This window comes from Ambystoma mexicanum, chromosome 7p, assembly GCF_040938575.1.
Source record: "Ambystoma mexicanum isolate Mex_15411 chromosome 7p, UKY_AmexF1_1, whole genome shotgun sequence".
In the NCBI taxonomy this organism is placed as follows: Eukaryota; Metazoa; Chordata; class Amphibia; order Caudata; family Ambystomatidae; genus Ambystoma; species Ambystoma mexicanum.
Window position 1 is genome coordinate 891,191,707 of NC_090939.1, and position 19,230 is coordinate 891,210,936.

Genomic DNA, 19,230 nt, shown 5'->3' on the forward strand with positions numbered 1-19,230 from the left:
CATAGGCCTGCTGACCTGGAAGTCAGCCATGGAGTCAGCCAGGTCTGGTGCCACAATGGGCTGGTCCAACAAGGGCTGAGCATGGATGGTGTCAGCCACATCAGCCTCAACGGGAGGGGGGGGATAATGGGTGCCCTTGACTGGTCCTCCACACATGGGGGGATAGGCTCACCCTGCAAGTAACGACCACGTCCCCTACCGGATCCACCACGGCCACCACTTGTGGATCTTCCACCTTTGCCACCCTTATGGAATCCTCGCCTCCCAACCATGGCACTGATGTTGATGTGCATATGGGAGTGGCTGTAAACTATTGTCCTGGGCAATTGGGGGTCAAAGGGGTTGGATACCAGATGGTAATTGTACCCTAGTGCTCTTGCAAGGCTGATTGTAACCCCTGGGGAAAGATGACAGGTCACGCTACGCACAGGAGCCCCAAAAAAGGGAGATGACGTGCACGCAACCCCTCCTAGACCACGTGTGCAGAAAGAAAAACCTGCACTACGCTGTGGCACCCAGTAACATAAGAATGAACGTATGCGTGTCACACGCAGCCTAGAATGACCTCTGAAGGGGTAGGCTACACACGGGGCAAGCACAGGTGTTAGATACGTGCGTGACTCACCGTCTGCCAGGTAAAAGAGCGTGAAAAAGGAGCGCGTTTGGTTGGCAACACCCCCGCCAAAAGAAGATTTGTACGCTGTCTGAGGAGACAGGACAACAGTAGAAGGGAACACTGTTTGAGGAAACAGGCCCAGGTAAACCAGTAAAAGAGAAAAAAGAGAAAAATCTGTCAGAGGTAACAGGGAATACGAACTTGAAACGCCGTGAAGTAAATCGCGTGTGAAACGACAAGAAGTACAGAATTCACCCACTCGCTCTCCACGAAAAGCACGTACAAGGAAATGGTGTTCTACACGTACCTTTTATCCAGCCCACACGTCCAGCGTCACTTACGCGGCGTGTACGCGCTAGGGCCATTTCCACCAATTACACGCTTTGTCACTTCTGCGTGTAGGGCCATTTCCACCAATTACACGCTTTGTGACTTATGCGTGTATGGCCATTTCCACCAATTACACGCTTTGTGACTTCTGCGTGTACGGCCATTTCCACCAATTACACGCTTTGTCACTTCTGCGTGTAAGGCCATTTCCACCAATCACACGCTATGAGACTCTGACGTGCAGTCTTTCCACGTGTGGTCTGTCATCACGTGCTGTGTGGGAAACACCCGTGCGGGTCACGTCACAGACGCGCTTACGCGCTGAGGGCCTTTGGTCCAATAGAATCGCGTATGCGTGCTGACGCGCTTACGCGCTAAGGGCCTTTCCTCGGTTTTCACGCTGACGTGCAGGATTTTCACGTGCCAAATCACTCCGTACCAAGCTGGCCACGCGTAAGCACACGGAAGACCACGCTCCTGCCCAGAAGGCCGAACTACTGCCCCCCCAGAGCCCCGAGCACGCTCCCACCTGCCATCTGCTGCTGCCTGACTGCCTGCTGCCCACGTGCACTTCCATTTGCTGCCTGCACATCAGCCAGGGGTGCTGTTGCTGTGACCACCCCTGCTGGAACTGAAGACTCCCGACTGGGATTCCATCGCTCCACAGCCCAGCCCCAGGACCCAGTTGCCCACCCACTCCTGCCTCTGGGGTTGTCATGTCGGGGCAAACACCATCTGTGACCACTGACAACCCCCGGCCAGAGAGGCAGAGGGGCACCAGCTTCAGTGCCACCGAAGTTGGTGTCCTGGTGGAGCAAGTCCTGGGGCAGTATGATGCCCTCTTTGGAAGTTCCCGCGCCGACAAGGAAGGACGGACTCGGATCTGGACTGACATTGTGACTGCCATCAACGCGGAGGGGGTGGCAGTCCGGGACTTACAACATGTCAGGAAGCGCTGGGAGGACTTCAGGTCCAGGACCCTGAACAAGGCCCGGCGCCTCTTGAAGGCAGCGGATGCCAAGGGGCGCCGGGGCCACTTGTCGGAAGAACAGATGGGGGTCCTGGAACGCATATCCCCAGCGCTCCACGTCCAGGTCCTGGAGAAGCAGACCCGTCTGGAGTCGAGCGGTGAGTGTACATGCATCCTGGTTGTGAGCAGTGCGTGTGGTGATCATTCGCCATTGTGGCGGTTGCACGTCTGTTTGTATGGGGTCGAATATGGGTGGGGGTGTACAGGGCCGTGGGCCTGACACATGCTGCGAGGGCTGTAATATGTGAGACATGGATGGTGCTTGTGTGTGTGGGCTTCCATGGCAAATGCAGTTGTGCGTGCACACATGTTTGGATGAATGTGTATGTAAGTAGACATGTCCGTGATGTCAGACATGTATGTTGTTTTCGGCTGCATGTATGAGCACTGTGTACATGTGCATGTGTGTGTATTTGACAAGGGTGCAACAGTGATGCAACATGGATGCATGTGACAGCGGTATGTGGAAGCCTGATTGGCAGATGTGACATGGATGCCCGTCTGAACAGTGCGACACTTGGCAGAGGTGTAGACATGCATGCAAGTGTGGTGGTGTGTGTACATGTGTGGTGCACTTCCTGTGTTGCATGTGATGTCTGGCTCCCCTTTGGCTGCTGATGCTGTTGTATGTGTAGGGATGGTGCTGGCAGTTGCGATATGGCTGTGGTATGGCTCATGTGTGCCAGTTGCAATGACATGTGTGTTGGGGATTGTGATGACATGTCTGAGGTTTGCCAATGCCACTCATGTGCAACTGTCATGCGTGTATGTGTCCATTGTACAGTGCCCTGATGCCTGTGTTTTGTTTCTCCCTGTCTGCAGCATCAACTGATGAAGAGGGCGGAGAAGGTGCTGTGGAGCACAGCGGCGGGGATCCGACCGCCAGCCGGAGACGCAAGGCCCGGCTCCCCTCCCGTGTTGTCATCTCGTCGGGGAGTGAGGAGTCCGGTGCCGCGTCCCAGGCCGCAGCTGCCGGGGGGAGGTCCAAGAGGCGGAGGTTGCAGTTGGACTCCTCAGCAGCAGAAGGGGCAGCTGGGACCCCACAGGGCCCAACAGGGGAAGATGGCACGGAGTCATCCAGGTTGGTGGGGGGTTTGGTGGAGGAGGGGGCCGCGCAAGCACCAGAGACGGGGTCTGGAGGTGGGGATCCCACTGGTGCTAGTGGTGCAGTGCAGGACCAGGGACAGGAGGCAGCACAGGCGGCTGCGGAGGTGCCTGTGTGCAATCCTGTCCCCGATCCTGTCCCTGCATCATCTTGCACCAGCAGGGATGCCTACGTCCAGAACCGTTTTCAGGCAGGGGATGAGCTGACGTCAACTGGCCTTCCTCTGCCTGCGGACGTGGCCATCCAGGTCCGGGTTGAGCCTGTCCTGGCTGGTGTGGCGTTGCGTCAACGGGCCATGCGAGGTGACCTGCAGTCTTTTCATGGAGAGACTGCACGTCATCTCGAATGGCTCGTTGACCACGTCAGCCTGCTGGGACAGGTCACCCAGGCCGGATTCCGCTGTCTGATGGGGCTTGCTCCGACCCCCTCCTCAACTGGACCCCCTACGCGCCAGTCGTCCTCTGTGCCATCTTCCCACCCATCAGTCACCTGGGTGCCCTGTGGAGCTGCCTCTGACGGTGCGGCCAGGCTGGTGGAGGAGGCATCCCTGCCACAGTCGGGAGTCGGAGGTCCAGCAGGGGTGGCCACATCAACAAGTGCACCCCAGCCGGCGGAGGATGTGCAGGCAGCAGGAGGCAGTGCACGGGCAGAGGCAGAGCAGCAGCAGCAGCAACATGGTGGGAGACATGAAGGCTCGGGGCTTTCGACATCGGAGGGGCAGGCATCGGCCGGAGGGCAGGGGGACCCAGGACAGAGAGTGTCTTCCGTGTGGCAGCGGTTGGGCCACGCCATAGGTGCGGAGCGGCGGCGGCGGAAGAGGCGCGGCTCACAATGGTCAGGGCGGAGAACTCCATGCGGAGGGCCCTGAGGCGGGCCGAGTGCCTCGAGGCAATCCGCAGGGGGTTGGAGGAGGACACAGCGTCGTCCCTGCGGACCCTTGGGGCCATGGAACTGGACCGCCTCCGGGACATCGAACAGGAGTTCGATGATGCCCTGGCCCGGGACACCACAGAGTGAGCCGCTGGACTTGCCCGCCGCCTTTGTATATAGTAGTTTAGTTTTAGGTTTCCTTTCGTTCTTATTATGATTTGGAGTCGACGGACACTGCTCCACTTTTTGTATATAGTTGATATTTAGGTAGGTTTTTAAGGAGGTTTCCTTAGTTCAGTTGGGCTCATGGACCCTTGTTTTTTTTGTACATAGTTCTTTCTTGCATGGAGATTTTTTTACATTTGACTTTGGACTAAATTTTTTTGGATTTGGATTTCCTGTTTTGTGTTTTTATGCGGACATGCAGCTTATTTTTTAACATTTACATTGTAGTTAGTTTTCGTTATTTTGCATTATTTATTTTTTTCAATACAATTTTGTTGGCATAGTTCACTGTGTGGTATCATCTCATTGGTTTCATGCATGTCATGTTGTGTGTTTTCCCATTCAATTTCAAAAAAAGTGTGTGACGGACATGGGTTCATTAGCTTCATGAACATTGGGGGTGTAACATGTGATTTCCATTTCCATGTGGGTGAATGGGTTACTTGGTAGGGCTTTTTGGCTGTGGAGGCTGACCATTACGCACATGATTGGGGATTGTGAGGACCTGGTGGGGGCTGCCCATGGTGGCAGGGGGGTGGGGGTGGGGGGAGACATGAGTGGGGGCCTGGTGGAGGGTGACCCTGCACTGCCGGGGGGTGGGGGTGGTGGGAGACATGAGTGGGGGCCTGGTGGGGGCTGCCCATGGTGGCAGGGGGGTGGGGGTGGTGGGAGACATGAGTGGGGGCCTGGTGGAGGCTGCCCCTGCACTGCTGGGGGGTGGGGGTGGTGGGAGACATGAGTGGGGGCCTGGTGGAGGCTGCCCCTGCACTGCCGGGGGGTGGGGGTGGTGGGAGACATGAGTGGGGGCCTGGTGTGGGCTGCCCATGGTGGCAGGGGGGTGGGGGTGGTGGGAGACATGAGTGGGGGCCTGGTGTGGGCTGCCCATGGTGGCAGGGGGGTGGGGGTGGTGGGAGACATGAGTGGGGGCCTGGTGGAGGCTGCCCATGGTGGCAGGGGGGTGGTGGGAGACATGAGTGGGGGCCTGGTGGGGGCTGCCCATGGTGGCAGGGGGGTGGGGGTGGTGGGAGACATGAGTGGGGGCCTGGTGTGGGCTGCCCATGGTGGCAGGGGGGTGGGGGTGGTGGGAGACATGAGTGGGGGCCTGGTGGAGGGTGACCCTGCACTGCCGGGGGTGGGGGTGGTGGGAGACATGAGTGGGGGCCTGGTGGAGGCTGCCCCTGCACTGCCGGGGGGTGGGGGTGGTGGGAGACATGAGTGGGGGCCTGGTGGAGGCTGCCCCTGCACTGCCGGGGGGTGGGGGTGGTGGGAGACATGAGTGGGGGCCTGGTGGAGGCTGCCCCTGCACTGCCGGGGGGTGGGGGTGGTGGGAGACATGAGTGGGGGCCTGGTGGGGGCTGCCCATGGTGGCAGGGGGGTGGGGGTGGGGGGAGACATGAGTGGGGGCCTGGTGGGGGCTGCCCATGGTGGCAGGGGGGTGGGGGTGGTGGGAGACATGAGTGGGGGCCTGGTGTGGGCTGCCCATGGTGGCAGGGGGGTGGGGGTGGTGGGAGACATGAGTGGGGGCCTGGTGGAGGCTGCCCATGGTGGCAGGGGGGTGGGGGTGGTGGTAGACATGAGTGGGGGCCTGGTGGAGGCTGCCCCTGCACTGCTGGGGGGTGGGGGTGGTGGGAGACATGAGTGGGGGCCTGGTGGGGGCTGCCCATGGTGGCAGGGGGGTGGGGGTGGTGGGAGACATGAGTGGGGGCCTGGTGGAGGCTGCCCCTGCACTGCCGGGGGGTGGGGGTGGTGGGAGACATGAGTGGGGGCCTGGTGGGGGCTGCCCATGGTGGCAGGGGGGTGGGGGTGGTGGGAGACATGAGAGGGGCCTGGTGTGGGCTGCCCATGGTGGCAGGGGGGTGGGGGTGGTGGGAGACATGAGTGGGGGCCTGGTGGAGGAGGACCCTGCACTGCGGGTGGGTGGGGGTGGTGGGAGACATGAGTGGGGGCCTGGTGGAGGCTGCCCCTGCACTGCCGGGGGGTGGGGGTGGTGGGAGACATGAGTGGGGGCCTGGTGGAGGCTGCCCATGGTGGCAGGGGGGTGGGGGTGGTGGGAGACATGAGTGGGGGCCTGGTGGAGGCTGCCCATGGTGGCAGGGGGGTGGGGGTGGTGGGAGACATGAGTGGGGGCCTGGTGGGGGCTGCCCATGGCGGCAGGGGGGTGGGGGTGGTGGGAGACATGAGTGGGGGCCTGGTGTGGGCTGCCCATGGTGGCAGGGGGGTGGGGGTGGTGGGAGACATGAGTGGGGGCCTGGTGGAGGGTGACCCTGCACTGCCGGGGGGTGGGGGTGGTGGGAGACATGAGTGGGGGCCTGGTGGAGGCTGCCCCTGCACTGCCGGGTGGTGGGGGTGGTGGGAGACATGAGTGGGGGCCTGGTGGAGGCTGCCCCTGCACTGCCGGGGGGTGTGGGTGGTGGGAGACATGAGTGGGGGACTGGTGGAGGCTGCCCCTGCACTGCCGGGGGGTGGGGGTGGTGGGAGACATGAGTGGGGGCCTGGTGGGGGCTGCCCATGGTGGCAGGGGGGTGGGGGTGGGGGGGAGACATGAGTGGGGGCCTGGTGGAGGGTGACCCTGCACTGCCGGGGGGTGGGGGTGGTGGGAGACATGAGTGGGGGCCTGGTGGGGGCTGCCCATGGTGGCAGGAGGGTGGGGCTGGTGAGAGACATGAGTGGGGGCATGGTGTGGGCTGCCCATGGTGGCAGGGGGGTGGGGGTGGTGGGAGACATGAGTGGGGGCCTGGTGGAGGCTGCCCCTGCACTGCCGGGGGGTGGGGGTGGTGGGAGACATGAGTGGGGGCCTGGTGGGGGCTGCCCATGGTGGCAGGGGTGTGGGGGTGGTGGGAGACATGAGTGGGGGCCTGGTGTGGGCTGCCCATGGTGGCAGGGGGGTGGGGGTGGTGGGAGACATGAGTGGGGGCCTGGTGGAGGGTGACCCTGCACTGCCGGAGGGTGGGGGTGGTGGGAGACATGAGTGGGGGCCTGGTGGAGGGTGACCCTGCACTGCCGGGGGGTGGGGGTGGTGGGAGACATGAGTAGGGGCCTGGTGGAGGGTGCCCCTGCACTGCTGGGGGGTGGGGGTGGTGGGAGACATGAGTGGGGGCCTGGTGGGGGCTGCCCATGGTGGCAGGGGGGTGGGGGTGGTGGGAGACATGAGTGGGGGCCTGGTGGAGGCTGCCCCTGCACTGCCGGGGGGTGTGGGTGGTGGGAGACATGAGTGGGGGCCTGGTGGAGGCTGCCCCTGCACTGCCGGGGGGTGGGGGTGGTGGGAGACATGAGTGGGGGCCTGGTGGGGGCTGCCCATGGTGGCAGGGGGGTGGGGGTGGGGGGAGACATGAGTGGGGGCCTGGTGGAGGGTGACCCTGCACTGCCGGGGGGGGGATGGTGGGAGACATGAGTGGGGGCCTGGTGGGGGCTGCCCATGGTGGCAGGAGGGTGGGGCTGGTGAGAGACATGAGTGGGGGCATGGTGTGGGCTGCCCATGGTGGCAGGGGGGTGGGGGTGGTGGGAGACATGAGTGGGGGCCTGGTGGAGGCTGCCCCTGCACTGCCGGGGGTGGGGGTGGTGGGAGACATGAGTGGGGGCCTGGTGGGGGCTGCCCATGGTGGCAGGGGGGTGGGGGTGGTGGGAGACATGAGTGGGGGCCTGGTGTGGGCTGCCCATGGTGGCAGGGGGGTGGGGGTGGTGGGAGACATGAGTGGGGGCCTGGTGGAGGCTGCCCCTGCACTGCCGGGGGGTGGGGGTGGTGGGAGACATGAGTGGGGGCCTGGTGGAGGCTGCCCCTGCACTTCCGGGGGGTGGGGGTGGTGGGAGACATGAGTGGGGGCCTGGTGGAGGGTGACCCTGCACTGCGGGGGGGTGGGGGGGTGGGAGACATGAGTGGGGGCCTGGTGGGGGCTGCCCATGGTGGCAGGGGGGTGGGGTGGTGGGAGACATGAGTGGGGGCCTGGTGTGGGCTGCCCATGGTGGCAGGGGGGTGGGGGTGGTGGGAGACATGAGTGGGGGCCTGGTGGAGGCTGCCCATGGTGGCAGGGGGGTGGGGTGGTGGTAGACATGAGTGGGGGCCTGGTGGAGGCTGCCCCTGCACTGCTGGGGGGTGGGGGTGGTGGGAGACATGAGTGGGGGCCTGGTGGAGGCTGCCCCTGCACTGCCGGGGGGTGGGGGTGGTGGGAGACATGAGTGGGGGCCTGGTGGGGGCTGCCCATGGTGGCAGGGGGGTGGGGGTGGTGGGAGACATGAGTGGGGGCCTGGTGTGGGCTGCCCATGGTGGCAGGGGGGTGGGGGTGGTGGGAGACATGAGTGGGGGCCTGGTGGAGGGTGACCCTGCACTGCCGGGGGGTGGGGGTGGTGGGAGACATGAGTGGGGGCCTGGTGGAGGCTGCCCCTGCACTGCCGGGGGGTGGGGTTGGTGGGAGACATGAGTGGGGGCCTGGTGGAGGCTGCCCATGGTGGCAGGGGGGTGGGGGTGGTGGGAGACATGAGTGGGGGCCTGGTGGAGGCTGCCCATGGTGGCAGGGGGGTGGGGGTGGTGGGAGACATGAGTGGGGGCCTGGTGGGGGCTGCCCATGGTGGCAGGGGGGTGGGGGTGGTGGGAGACATGAGTGGGGGCCTGGTGTGGGCTGCCCATGGTGGCAGGGGGGTGGGGGTGGTGGGAGACATGAGTGGGGGCCTGGTGGAGGGTGACCCTGCACTGCCGGGGGGTGGGGGTGGTGGGAGACATGAGTGGGGGCCTGGTGGAGGCTGCCCCTGCACTGCCGGGGGGTGGGGGTGGTGGGAGACATGAGTGGGGGCCTGGTGGAGGCTGCCCCTGCACTGCCGGGGGGTGGGGGTGGTGGGAGACATGAGTGGGGGCCTGGTGGAGGCTGCCCCTGCACTGCCGGGGGGTGGGGGTGGTGGGAGACATGAGTGGGGGCCTGGTGGGGGCTGCCCATGGTGGCAGGGGGGTGGGGGTGGGGGGAGACATGAGTGGGGGCCTGGTGGAGGGTGACCCTGCACTGCCGGGGGGTGGGGGTGGTGGGAGACATGAGTGGGGGCCCGGTGGGGGCTGCCCATGGTGGCAAGGGGGTGGGGGTGGTGGGAGACGTGAGTGGGGGCCTGGTGTGGGCTGCCCATGGTGGCAGGGGGGTGGGGGTGGTGGGAGACATGAGTGGGGGCCTGGTGGAGGCTGCCCCTGCACTGCCGGGGGGTGGGGGTGGTGGGAGACATGAGTGGGGGCCTGGTGGGGGCTGCCCATGGTGGCAGGGGGGTGGGGGTGGTGGGAGACATGAGTTGGGGCCTGGTGTGGGCTGCCCATGGTGGCAGGGGGGTGGGGGTGGTGGGAGACATGAGTGGGGGCCTGGTGGAGGGTGACCCTGCACTGCCGGGGGGGTGGGGGTGGTGGGAGACATGAGTGGGGGCCTGGTGGGGGCTGCCCATGGTGGCAGGGGGTGGGGGTGGTGGGAGACATGAGTGGGGGCCTGGTGTGGGCTGCCGATGGTGGCAGGGGGGTGGGGGTGGTGGGAGACATGAGTGGGGGCCTGGTGGAGGCTGCCCCTGCACTGCCGGGGGGTGGGGGTGGTGGGAGACATGAGTGGGGGCCTGGTGGAGGCTGCCCATGGTGGCAGGGGGGTGGGGGTCGTGGGAGACATGAGTGGGGGCCTGGTGGAGGCTGCCCATGGTGGCAGGGGGGTGGGGGTCGTGGGAGACATGAGTGGGGGCCTGGTGGAGGCTGCCCCTGCACTGCCTGGGGGTGGGGGTGGTGGGAGACATGCATTGTTGATCAGTAGTGCAAGGTGACATGTGGGTTGGCTGGGGGGCATGCCCATGGTGAATGGGCTGCCTGCGGGACATGGGCAGGGGTGCAGGGTAGTCCCCCGTGGTGTGGGCTGCCTGCAGGGGCCGTGGAAGTTGTGGAGCGTACACCTGGGAGGACCCACACGGCCAATTAACGTGTAGTACTCCCCAGAACCCCTGAAATACACATTTCCTGCTGGTATCGCGTGTGGAACTTCCCGCGCACCCCTGAAATACACATACCCTGCTCGCACTGGGACTATCGCGTGTGGAACTTCCCGCGCACCCCTGAAATACACGTACCCTGCTCGCACTAGGACTATCGCGTGTGGAACTTCCCGCGCACCCCTGAAATACACGTACCCTGCTCGCACTGGGACTATCGCATGTGCAACTTCACGCGAACCCCTGTAATACACATAGCCCGCTCCCCCAGACCCGATCGCCTGTGAAAATGAACACGAACCCCTGAAATACACGTGGTCCGCTCCCCCAGGCCCGATCGCGTGAGAAAGTTCATGCGAACCCCTGAAATACACGTAGCACGCTCCCCCAGGCCCGATCGCGTGAGAAAGTTCACGAGAACCCCTGTAATACACATAGCCCGCTCCCCCAGGCACGATCGCGTGTGAAAATTAACGCAAACCCCTGAAATACACGTGGCCCGCTCCCCCAGGCCCGATCGCGTGAGTAAGTTCACGCGAACCCCTGTAATACACGTAGCCCGCTCCCCCAGGCCCGATCGCGTGTTTAAGTTCACGCGAACCCCTGAAATACACGTACCCTGATGGAATCGCGTGTGGAACTTCCCGCGCACCCCTGAAATACACGTACCCTGATGGAATCGCGTGTGGAACTTCCCGCGCACCCATGTAATACACGTACCTTGCTCGCACTGGCCCAATCGCGTGTGTAACTTCCCGCGCACCCCTGAAATACACGTACCCTGATGGAATCGCGTGTGGAACTTCCCGCGCACCCCTGAAATACACGTACCCTGATGGAATCGCGTGTGGAACTTCCCGCGCACCCATGTAATACACGTACCTTGCTCGCACTGGCCCAATCGCGTGTGTAACTTCCCGCGCACCCCTGAAATACACGTACCCTGATGGAATCGCGTGTGGAACTTCCCGCGCACCCATGTAATACACGTACCCTGCTCGCACTAGCCCATTCGCGTGTGTGACTTCCCGCGCACCCCTGAAATACAGGTTCCCCGCTTGCCGTTTGCTGTTTGGCCGCCCGGTGAACTGGTCCAGGGTTAGCGCAGCCCTTTGCGATGATTTAGCGATTTTGATGGCTTTTCCTTGCGCGAGGGCGTTCTTCGGGGCATTACTGGCGCTGCTGCAGGGTCGCTGCGATTCTCTGCGCCACGGCTGGTTTGGGAGCCTAAAATCCATGAATACGCTGTGCGCGGTAATCGGTTTTAGCGCACGTGCCTGGCGCAGACAATCGCACGCGGACACTCTGCGCCAGCCGCTTGCGACACTTTTCTGCGAAATTCTATGAATTACCCTGATAGTTTTTATGGGATCTCTAAAGGAGATATTTTGTGCCGCTGGTTTAAAAGAGAGGTTTTTGGGGTGGGGAGACATGGCTAGGACGCTAAACAAAATGACTGCGCTTTGAGGCGATACCCATTGCACTACATTTTTTAGAATGAATGACCCCATTTGTTCTGGCATGTTAACGTGTGACGTCACTGGAATCTTGAGAGCAAGGATCATGTGCTGCAGTGCCCTTCATTTTGAGTGAAATCGTCAAAAATAAGTGACCAAACAAACAGAGGGGCCCATCGTAGGGAAATGCTTGCCGGTTGAAGAAAACTGGCGGAGCAAACAAGGAATGGTACCATGACTACTGTAGAAGCACTTCGAGCAGTTACCAGAGGTACAAGCAGATCGCCATGATATCAATTGGTGATTCTGAGCAGGGCTAGCATTCACTCTGTGTCTGGTCTGTGCCATGCCTCTGCTCTGCACCTTGTTGGGGTGTACTGTGCTAGCCATGATACTAATTTCTAGATGCAGTTAAGTGAAACTACTGACATTTTGTTAATCCACTTCGCTAAGCCCTGGAACAAGGTATACATGAATTGCCATGATTGTGTTGTACTGGCAGGCACCGTGAGCAGCTGCTGGAGGTTGGTGGAGGTTCACTCTAATTCAGTGCTGACTAATTCAGGTTGCTGACTAATTCAGGTTATGAGTGGAGGACACAATCGAAGTTGTGTATGTTGTAGCTGTACAGTGGAGTAGTGATCTGAAGTGATTAGAGAAGTTACCATCACAATGAGATTAGTGAGTTTGTAATCTGTTTGAAATGTAACAACCATCTATAGTGAACTGGTCACACTTCAGCTGCTTTGGAAGAAGTTGTTAGCTGTTTGGTAATTGAGGATAAACGAGGTGTAATGAGGAGACTCCTTGAGGCAAATAAAGATGCAAGGGTGGGTCCTTATCATGGCGGTCCCTAAGGCAGGCAGTATGAAGGGCATAGCAACTGATTGGGTAGCTACACAGAAGTGTCTGAAAAGGGACTCCCCTGTCCCTTCCCCAGCACCACCCAACAATGTGATAGAAACATGGCTTGAGAAGGCAAGAGCATCGAAAATCTTTATCGCAACCACAAATAATAAACTCCAGCAGCTTAATGATAGGCGGACTGCTTACGATGGTTTCTTGACAGAGGTGAAGCCTAGGGTCAGTGGCACAGAACATGTACCAAATAAGGTTCAGACCCGAGAATTAGGTTAAAACCCTCCAGAAACAGACAGAAGACTTGAAAAACGGAAACAGGAGGAACAATCTCTCGTCTACATGGCCTGCCTAAGGGGGCTGAGGTTGATGACCTAATAAAATTCCTGCAAGCATGCCTAGCTAAGCTTTAACTGCAGGCCCAGCTGACTCCTGCCCTTCTCTAATGATCAAAACTCACTTAGATATCTTATCTCACATTCAAGCCAGCATTGTAGGTTCGTCATTTTAGGAGGAGTACGTTCACAGTGTAGGTAAGAAATCATGGACTCCGCCGCTTCTAAAGAAACCTTGTCTAGAACCAGCATTATGCTGACATTTTAGATCAATACCCCATAATTCTTTTCTGCTAAAGATCCTAGACAAGATTTCATAAATCCAAGTAAGAGAATTCTAGAAGGAATAAATACCCAAGGAATCCAGCAGTCAGGCTTTGGGCCTAGTCGGAGCACACAACCAGCTCTTCTTGATATAAAGGACGATCTTCCCAAACTAGTAGACACTGATTGAGCTTGCATGCTTATGCTGTGCTCTCCATTAGCAGCTTTCGATAAAATAGATCATCACATTCTATAAGATAAGGTCACCTTGAATCTGAAGCCATACATAACCGGATTATTACTGTAACAATAGGAACATTTGAAGCTTATCCTGTTATTTTGAACTGTTGTGTTTGACAAGGCTCATGTTTTTCACCCTTTTTAGTCAAAATATATATCAGGCCTTTGCACTGCATCACTACAAGAGCCATATTGCAAAACTATGCAGATGACGCCTTGCAGGTCAGACTTGCTGGTACTCCAGAGGAAACTCTAGAACACATCGAAAACTCATTTAATTTGATTGAGAACTGTATAAAAGACAACTATGTATGTCTTTATCGCTCCAAAGCAGAATTTTCATTTTTACACCAGGGTGACATAGAACGTAATATAATCTCCACCTCCTCCCTAATTCCAATCTCTTTAGAATTGATCAAAACTACAGAGAAGGTTAAATCTCTTCATGTTTTGTTTGATGCCCCCATGTCCATGACCCCACAGGTAAAATCCATCTTGAGGTCTTCATGTCATTAATTGATGTTATTAAGAAAATCTTGCTATCTTTTGTCAGAAGAGAACTGTGGTACAATCAATTGCGCAATTATTGTCACAAAATTACATTACTGAAATGCCCTCCTCCAAGGAGCAAATAAGAAGATCATCCAGGATCTGTGGGTTTTTCCAAACACTGCAGCCCTCACTGTCACCAATATGCCCAGGAGCGAACACATTTCACCGTTTCTTATGAGACTGCACTGGCTCCGAGTACTGACCAGGGGCAATTTCAATGTCATGACCTTAAAGTCCAACATTCTGTATGGGTATGCTCCATCTTACCTAGAAGAAAAAGTCTCTCAGCATTAGCCAACATGCACATGCCCCTTGATAGACACAAAAAAGCCCTTGTCCGATCTTTCCAGGTGCGGGGGCCATCCCTCTGGGATGCTTTGCCTGGGGGATTGACAGTGCCAGATCTTTGCTGTCCTTTAGAAGAAAATGAGACCTTCCTCTTCCATTCATTTTGTTTGGCCCAGTTTCCTTGTTTCAAACAAGCTTCAGTCACCCTCAGCACTTAGAGGACTGTTATGTTTGAAATTACTTTCCCTCGGCTTCCCTCCTAACACAATGCATCTTGTCCTAACTCCTAATTCATGTTCCCCAGTGTGTAATAATGCATTTGATATGATATTATATTTTATTTATAGCGCGCCAATACACAAGTGTTTCAAAGTGTGACCAGGCAGGGGAGGGGAAACATGGGGGGACAAGGCAACAATCTTACTAGGCCCAGTGACATTGAGATTGCGCAAGTGCAGGGGAGCAGAAAGGGGAAAAGTGGAGAGGGAAGGGGAGGCGGAGCAAGTGCAGGACATAGGACCAACATCAAGAAACAAGAAGTGCTGCCAGCAGGTAGAAGTACATGGTTAAGTGCAGGACAACAAGTGATATATAGTGCAGGTAGCAAGGCTGTAGTGTTACAGAAACGGACCCAAATGCAGGGTTACCACGAAGAAGTGTAAGTGTGCAACTGGAAGGGCATGGACCTGGGATCATGGTTCAGAGGTTGGCCAGGTAACCAGTGCAGTATCAGACAGGAGATCAGCAGGGAAGAGGAAGAGAGAAGGCAGAAGCAAAGAGGAAAGGCTTGAGCTGCTTTCAGAACCGTAGGTGGTTCTGCTCAAGTTTCAGAGAAGCAGGGAGACTGTTCCAGAGGGAGGCGCCTGCCGAGGAGAGAAATCTGACCCCAGCTCGTTGCTTTGAAAAGCGGCTGACCCACTTTGTTTTCCAAAGTTATACTCGGAAGGGGGCACCCATTTGCCTTTCAGAGCCTTCTTCCTGCTTTGCGAGAAGCAAGCAAGCTTTCTTTTTAACTTTAAAATGAGGACATACACACATGCTTCCCCCTGTAACTATCTGCCATTTTATTGCTGATTCATTTTACTGGTAGCTTATTTTATTGGTTGTTTTTTTTAAAGCTTTCACTCTTTCTCTTCCTATCGGTTATCAAAATGTTGTGCATTCAAACTTTTATCTTTCAAAAATTTGTTTTTCAAATTCACCACCATGTAATGTTTCAAAAGCCTTGTCTGATGTTGTGTCTGACCATACAGGTGAGAGTGCCGCCACCGGATCCGTCGCTGGTTGCCTTTTTGGATTGCTTCATGGCCTGAATGGTGTGCCCAAAGGCCTGTACCAGGACCTCGAGCATGGGAAGCGGCTGGAGTACCTGGGTGAAAAACTCTACCAAGTGTCCACCAAAGAAAAGTAAAGCAGTTTCTGCCATTGTTCCACTCGCAAAGACTGGCTGAAGCGATGGGGATGCGTTACGTGTGTGAATGAGCTCCAACAGCTGAAAGTTAGTGACAAATAGAGGTGCACGTCAAGGGCCCACTGTATATTTTCCACTTGCTAGTTTGACATTTGGGTAGGATTATTTTATGGGGCATTCCATTGGCTACCTAGAAAATGTATGAGGTTGGATTATTTGTATGCACAGGCACTACTATTCCATTAGTCACATCCAAGACTCTTTAGAAGTCATCAAGCACTCATTCTTTCATTGTCTGGGTGACATCGTTCCTGAGCAACTGAGTAGCACTGAGAATCTGAGACTGGCATATGGTCATGACAGACATGTCAGCACATTGGTTGGATTCCATAATGATCAACCGTGAGTATGTCGCCTGACTGAGTTATACCACTGTCTGCTTACAGTTTCAAAACCTATTCCATTTAACACCTGGGTATGTTACCTGAATTCCTTTTAAAAGACCATCTGGGTTCTTGGCACTGAGTAGGGCTACAGGTCATGGCATCAAGATGTAAAAGGTGTTACAGGCTGAAGATCTGTGCCATTGGGCTCTCCCTCAATCGCACATGGTTGTTGTTGCTGAAAATGGCATCTGGGAGAGAATTCCAAAGCTTAGGGGCTAAGACCTCAAAATGGCAACCTCTGCATAATTAAATAACTTTATTAAAAAAAATAACTTTATGGAGGTTCAGTGAAGATCACAGTGCGTTGATAACTTAAGAGTAGTTTACTTAGAATGTTGGAGCCTGTATCTCAGCATATTCTGTCTTTTACACAAAATGCCTTGTGCAATTTGCATCCACAAAGCTGCCATTCCTTTTTATGAAACACAGAGTTAAAGAACTTTCCTCTGACTCGGAATCCAGTCTCCAAAACGACGAAAAACAAACAGTGAAATCAAATGATATCTTTCCTTCCCGTGCTTCACTGACAAGTCAAGGAGGTGCCTAAATGACTGCTTGTAAGGCGGCATCTCACTTGCGAGGCGAACTTGATCCATTTCCGCTCCCCTCAGCCACTGTGGATAACTGCCCCTCATTTATAGTTTATTTTTAGTATTGGAGATTAGCAGTAAAACAGTGCTTTATTGAGGGTAAGGCTTCCGTCTCTTTTGCTAGCAAGAACCATATGCCATTCAAAGATCAAGAAACAGAGTCACACTTTCAACAGAGGTATACCATCCATCGTACCTGGGAGGATATATATACATATATATATATATATATATATTTACATATATACACAGTCCAACCTGGAACTGAAGCAGTAGAGCGAGCACAACAGAAAAGGGAAATAAAAAGAGTGGACATTGTGATGATATCCTTCTCCTGTGACCAAGTAGATGTCCATTAATCATGAAGCCGTCCCACATTTCTGTCTATTTGTGTAAATGTACTGGCGTTTCTCCAAGTGCCAGATGATCCCAACCCTATGGCTATACTGACCTCCTGGTATTAATCAGAGCTTCTGTCATTAGTAGTTTGCAGGTTTCCACACATCCTAACAAATGAGTGAAATGATGAGGCTTCTTTCAGAGGGCTCTGCGGTTACCCCACTTCACCCTCAATAAGATGGCCTTCTTGATTTCAAAGTAACTTTCCTGAAAACTAGTACAATATCCCTTTGCAACTTTTGAAATGATGCCACATACTTTATTTAATCGGAGCTATACTGACAAAATAACCAAGCCCGCTATTGAGCTTAATAACCAGAGAAACTATTGGTGGGATGTTGCTGACCTAAACTTGGATTTGAGCAATTAACCTTCAACTGGGTTTATACTTTGCTGTTAGTGACTCCCATAGCTGGGCCGCATTGCTTAAATAATGTAATAGAATTCTCAAGAGGCAGTTAGGCAAGGTATTTCTTGCCTGCTCTATGATTATAATAATTTGTGAAATGTGTCTGTACAAAAAGTATAACCATTATATTTTATACAGAAAATAAAAAAGTCTTTTAAACATGTGTCACTTGTTGCTCTGTAATGTTACATCCCAAATCAATTTCTTGTTATTTAAAAGGGTCTTCTTAAGCAGCAGGATAACATTTCATCACAATCCAGATTCATAATGCCGAGCGGAATCAATGCGAGGCAGACACAGAACATTACCAAGTAAAGTAAGACGTGTTCCTAGGTGGTGCTTACAAGACTTGAGTTACCCAAAGCAGCTGCAGAATATTCATTAGGTGGCTTCTCCATACCTTCAAATGAGAGTTCTCCAGGTGTAACACAAAGTCGTTTAATCCAGGGCCCAGTCCTGGAAGTATTTGCAAATCCTCGGTCACACACAGTCTGTAGTTTTTGAGGATTCTAGAATGGCCACCGGAGAAGCAGCATCTTGAAAGAGCAGCTCCTACCCACCACCCTGCTGACCATTGGTTTATTCCTACAGCTGTGATGTCGGGCAAAAAGAAAATTGAGACTCCTGAGAATCACACCTCAAAGAAACCTAAACAAAGGAATGAAGCCTCTGGGGACGAGACACCTAACAGCTCAGATATCTTCACACTTCTAAAGCAAGTGGTAACTGATGTGGGAGATGTCAAAGCTGCCCTTTCAGACCTGACTGGAAAAGTGAACAATTTGGAAAGACGTGTGACAGAGGTGGAGGGAAGAACCTCAGGTTTGGAAAGAGAAGCTTTTTGGTAGCTATAAAGCCTACCAAGAATTGAGAGAGAACATGAATAGACTGCAACTACGGAATATGAATCTGGAAATCCAGGCAAGAAGTAGCAACCTGCGCCTTATTGGTGTTGTTGAGAAAGCAGACTGCAATTTGAATGATCTTGTACGGCAAATATTACAAGACTGTTTGCCTGACTGTGGCTTGCTGCAAAATGACCTGGATGTGGTGTTTAGAGCTGGAAAACTGGAGACAGGAAAGCCAAGACAAATAATTGTGTTGTTCCTTAAAACTATGGTGAAGGAGAGTGTTTTACACAATGCTAGGTGCATATGGGCCTTATCATGGAGCAGTGTCCCAATAGACATTTGTCCTGATTTTCCCAAGGATGTGGTGACCAAGAGAAAGGTCTTTGGGGAAACTGAGCGCATGATATGATAGGTTATTTATAAGTTATTTATAACACGCTTAATACCCAGAGATTTCTAAGCGCGGACCTGGGGATCAAAACTGTGTTGCTCCGTGTTGTTTTGCTTCTAAGGCGAACACTTGCCGCTGAGCTATCCTTCCGAGACAAAGGAAAGAGGAATCAGGGTGTCACTTCTGAAACCTGCAACTTTAAAACTTTATCTGCGGGTCGGTATGCAGGTCAATGAAGCCCCTGCACAAGCATGCGACTGGCTCAAGGATGGCCTGTTTCCCCGATGGATTAGTTTGTCCTGTTACCTATTTGTACGCGCTAGTCACTCTTCCACGGTTGATGTACATAACCATTAATGAAAGCAAAAACATACGGATCCCTTCGTGGGCCGTGTTGGGATTTATTATTCACTTGAATATTGAATCACACATATACACATAGAATTGTCAATACAAAATAAACATTTCCATTATCTAGAATATTTAGTGCCATGTGTTTTGACCACTTGGGTCGTCTTCAGGGCAAAAACATTTTTTAATACGAGATAACTGAGGTACTAAACGCATAACAGTCAAATTGGCCTCAAATGAAAACATTCCTAAAATAGTAGCTTCAAATGCAATGTGTCCAC

At 55.2% G+C, this 19,230-nt stretch overlaps 1 protein-coding gene across 1 annotated transcript in view; it reads left to right on the top strand.

The window, feature by feature from the left end:
- ADPRHL1 (ADP-ribosylhydrolase like 1) overlaps window positions 1-17,519 on the top strand; it is a 452,191-nt gene extending 434,672 nt beyond the window's left edge. The window contains exon 7 of the mRNA XM_069637148.1: window positions 15,355-17,519. Coding sequence (XP_069493249.1) covers window positions 15,355-15,512 — 158 coding nt within the window. The 3' untranslated portion in view covers window positions 15,513-17,519. The remainder of the gene's footprint in view (window positions 1-15,354) is intronic.
- Window positions 17,520-19,230: the final 1,711 nt, after the last annotated feature.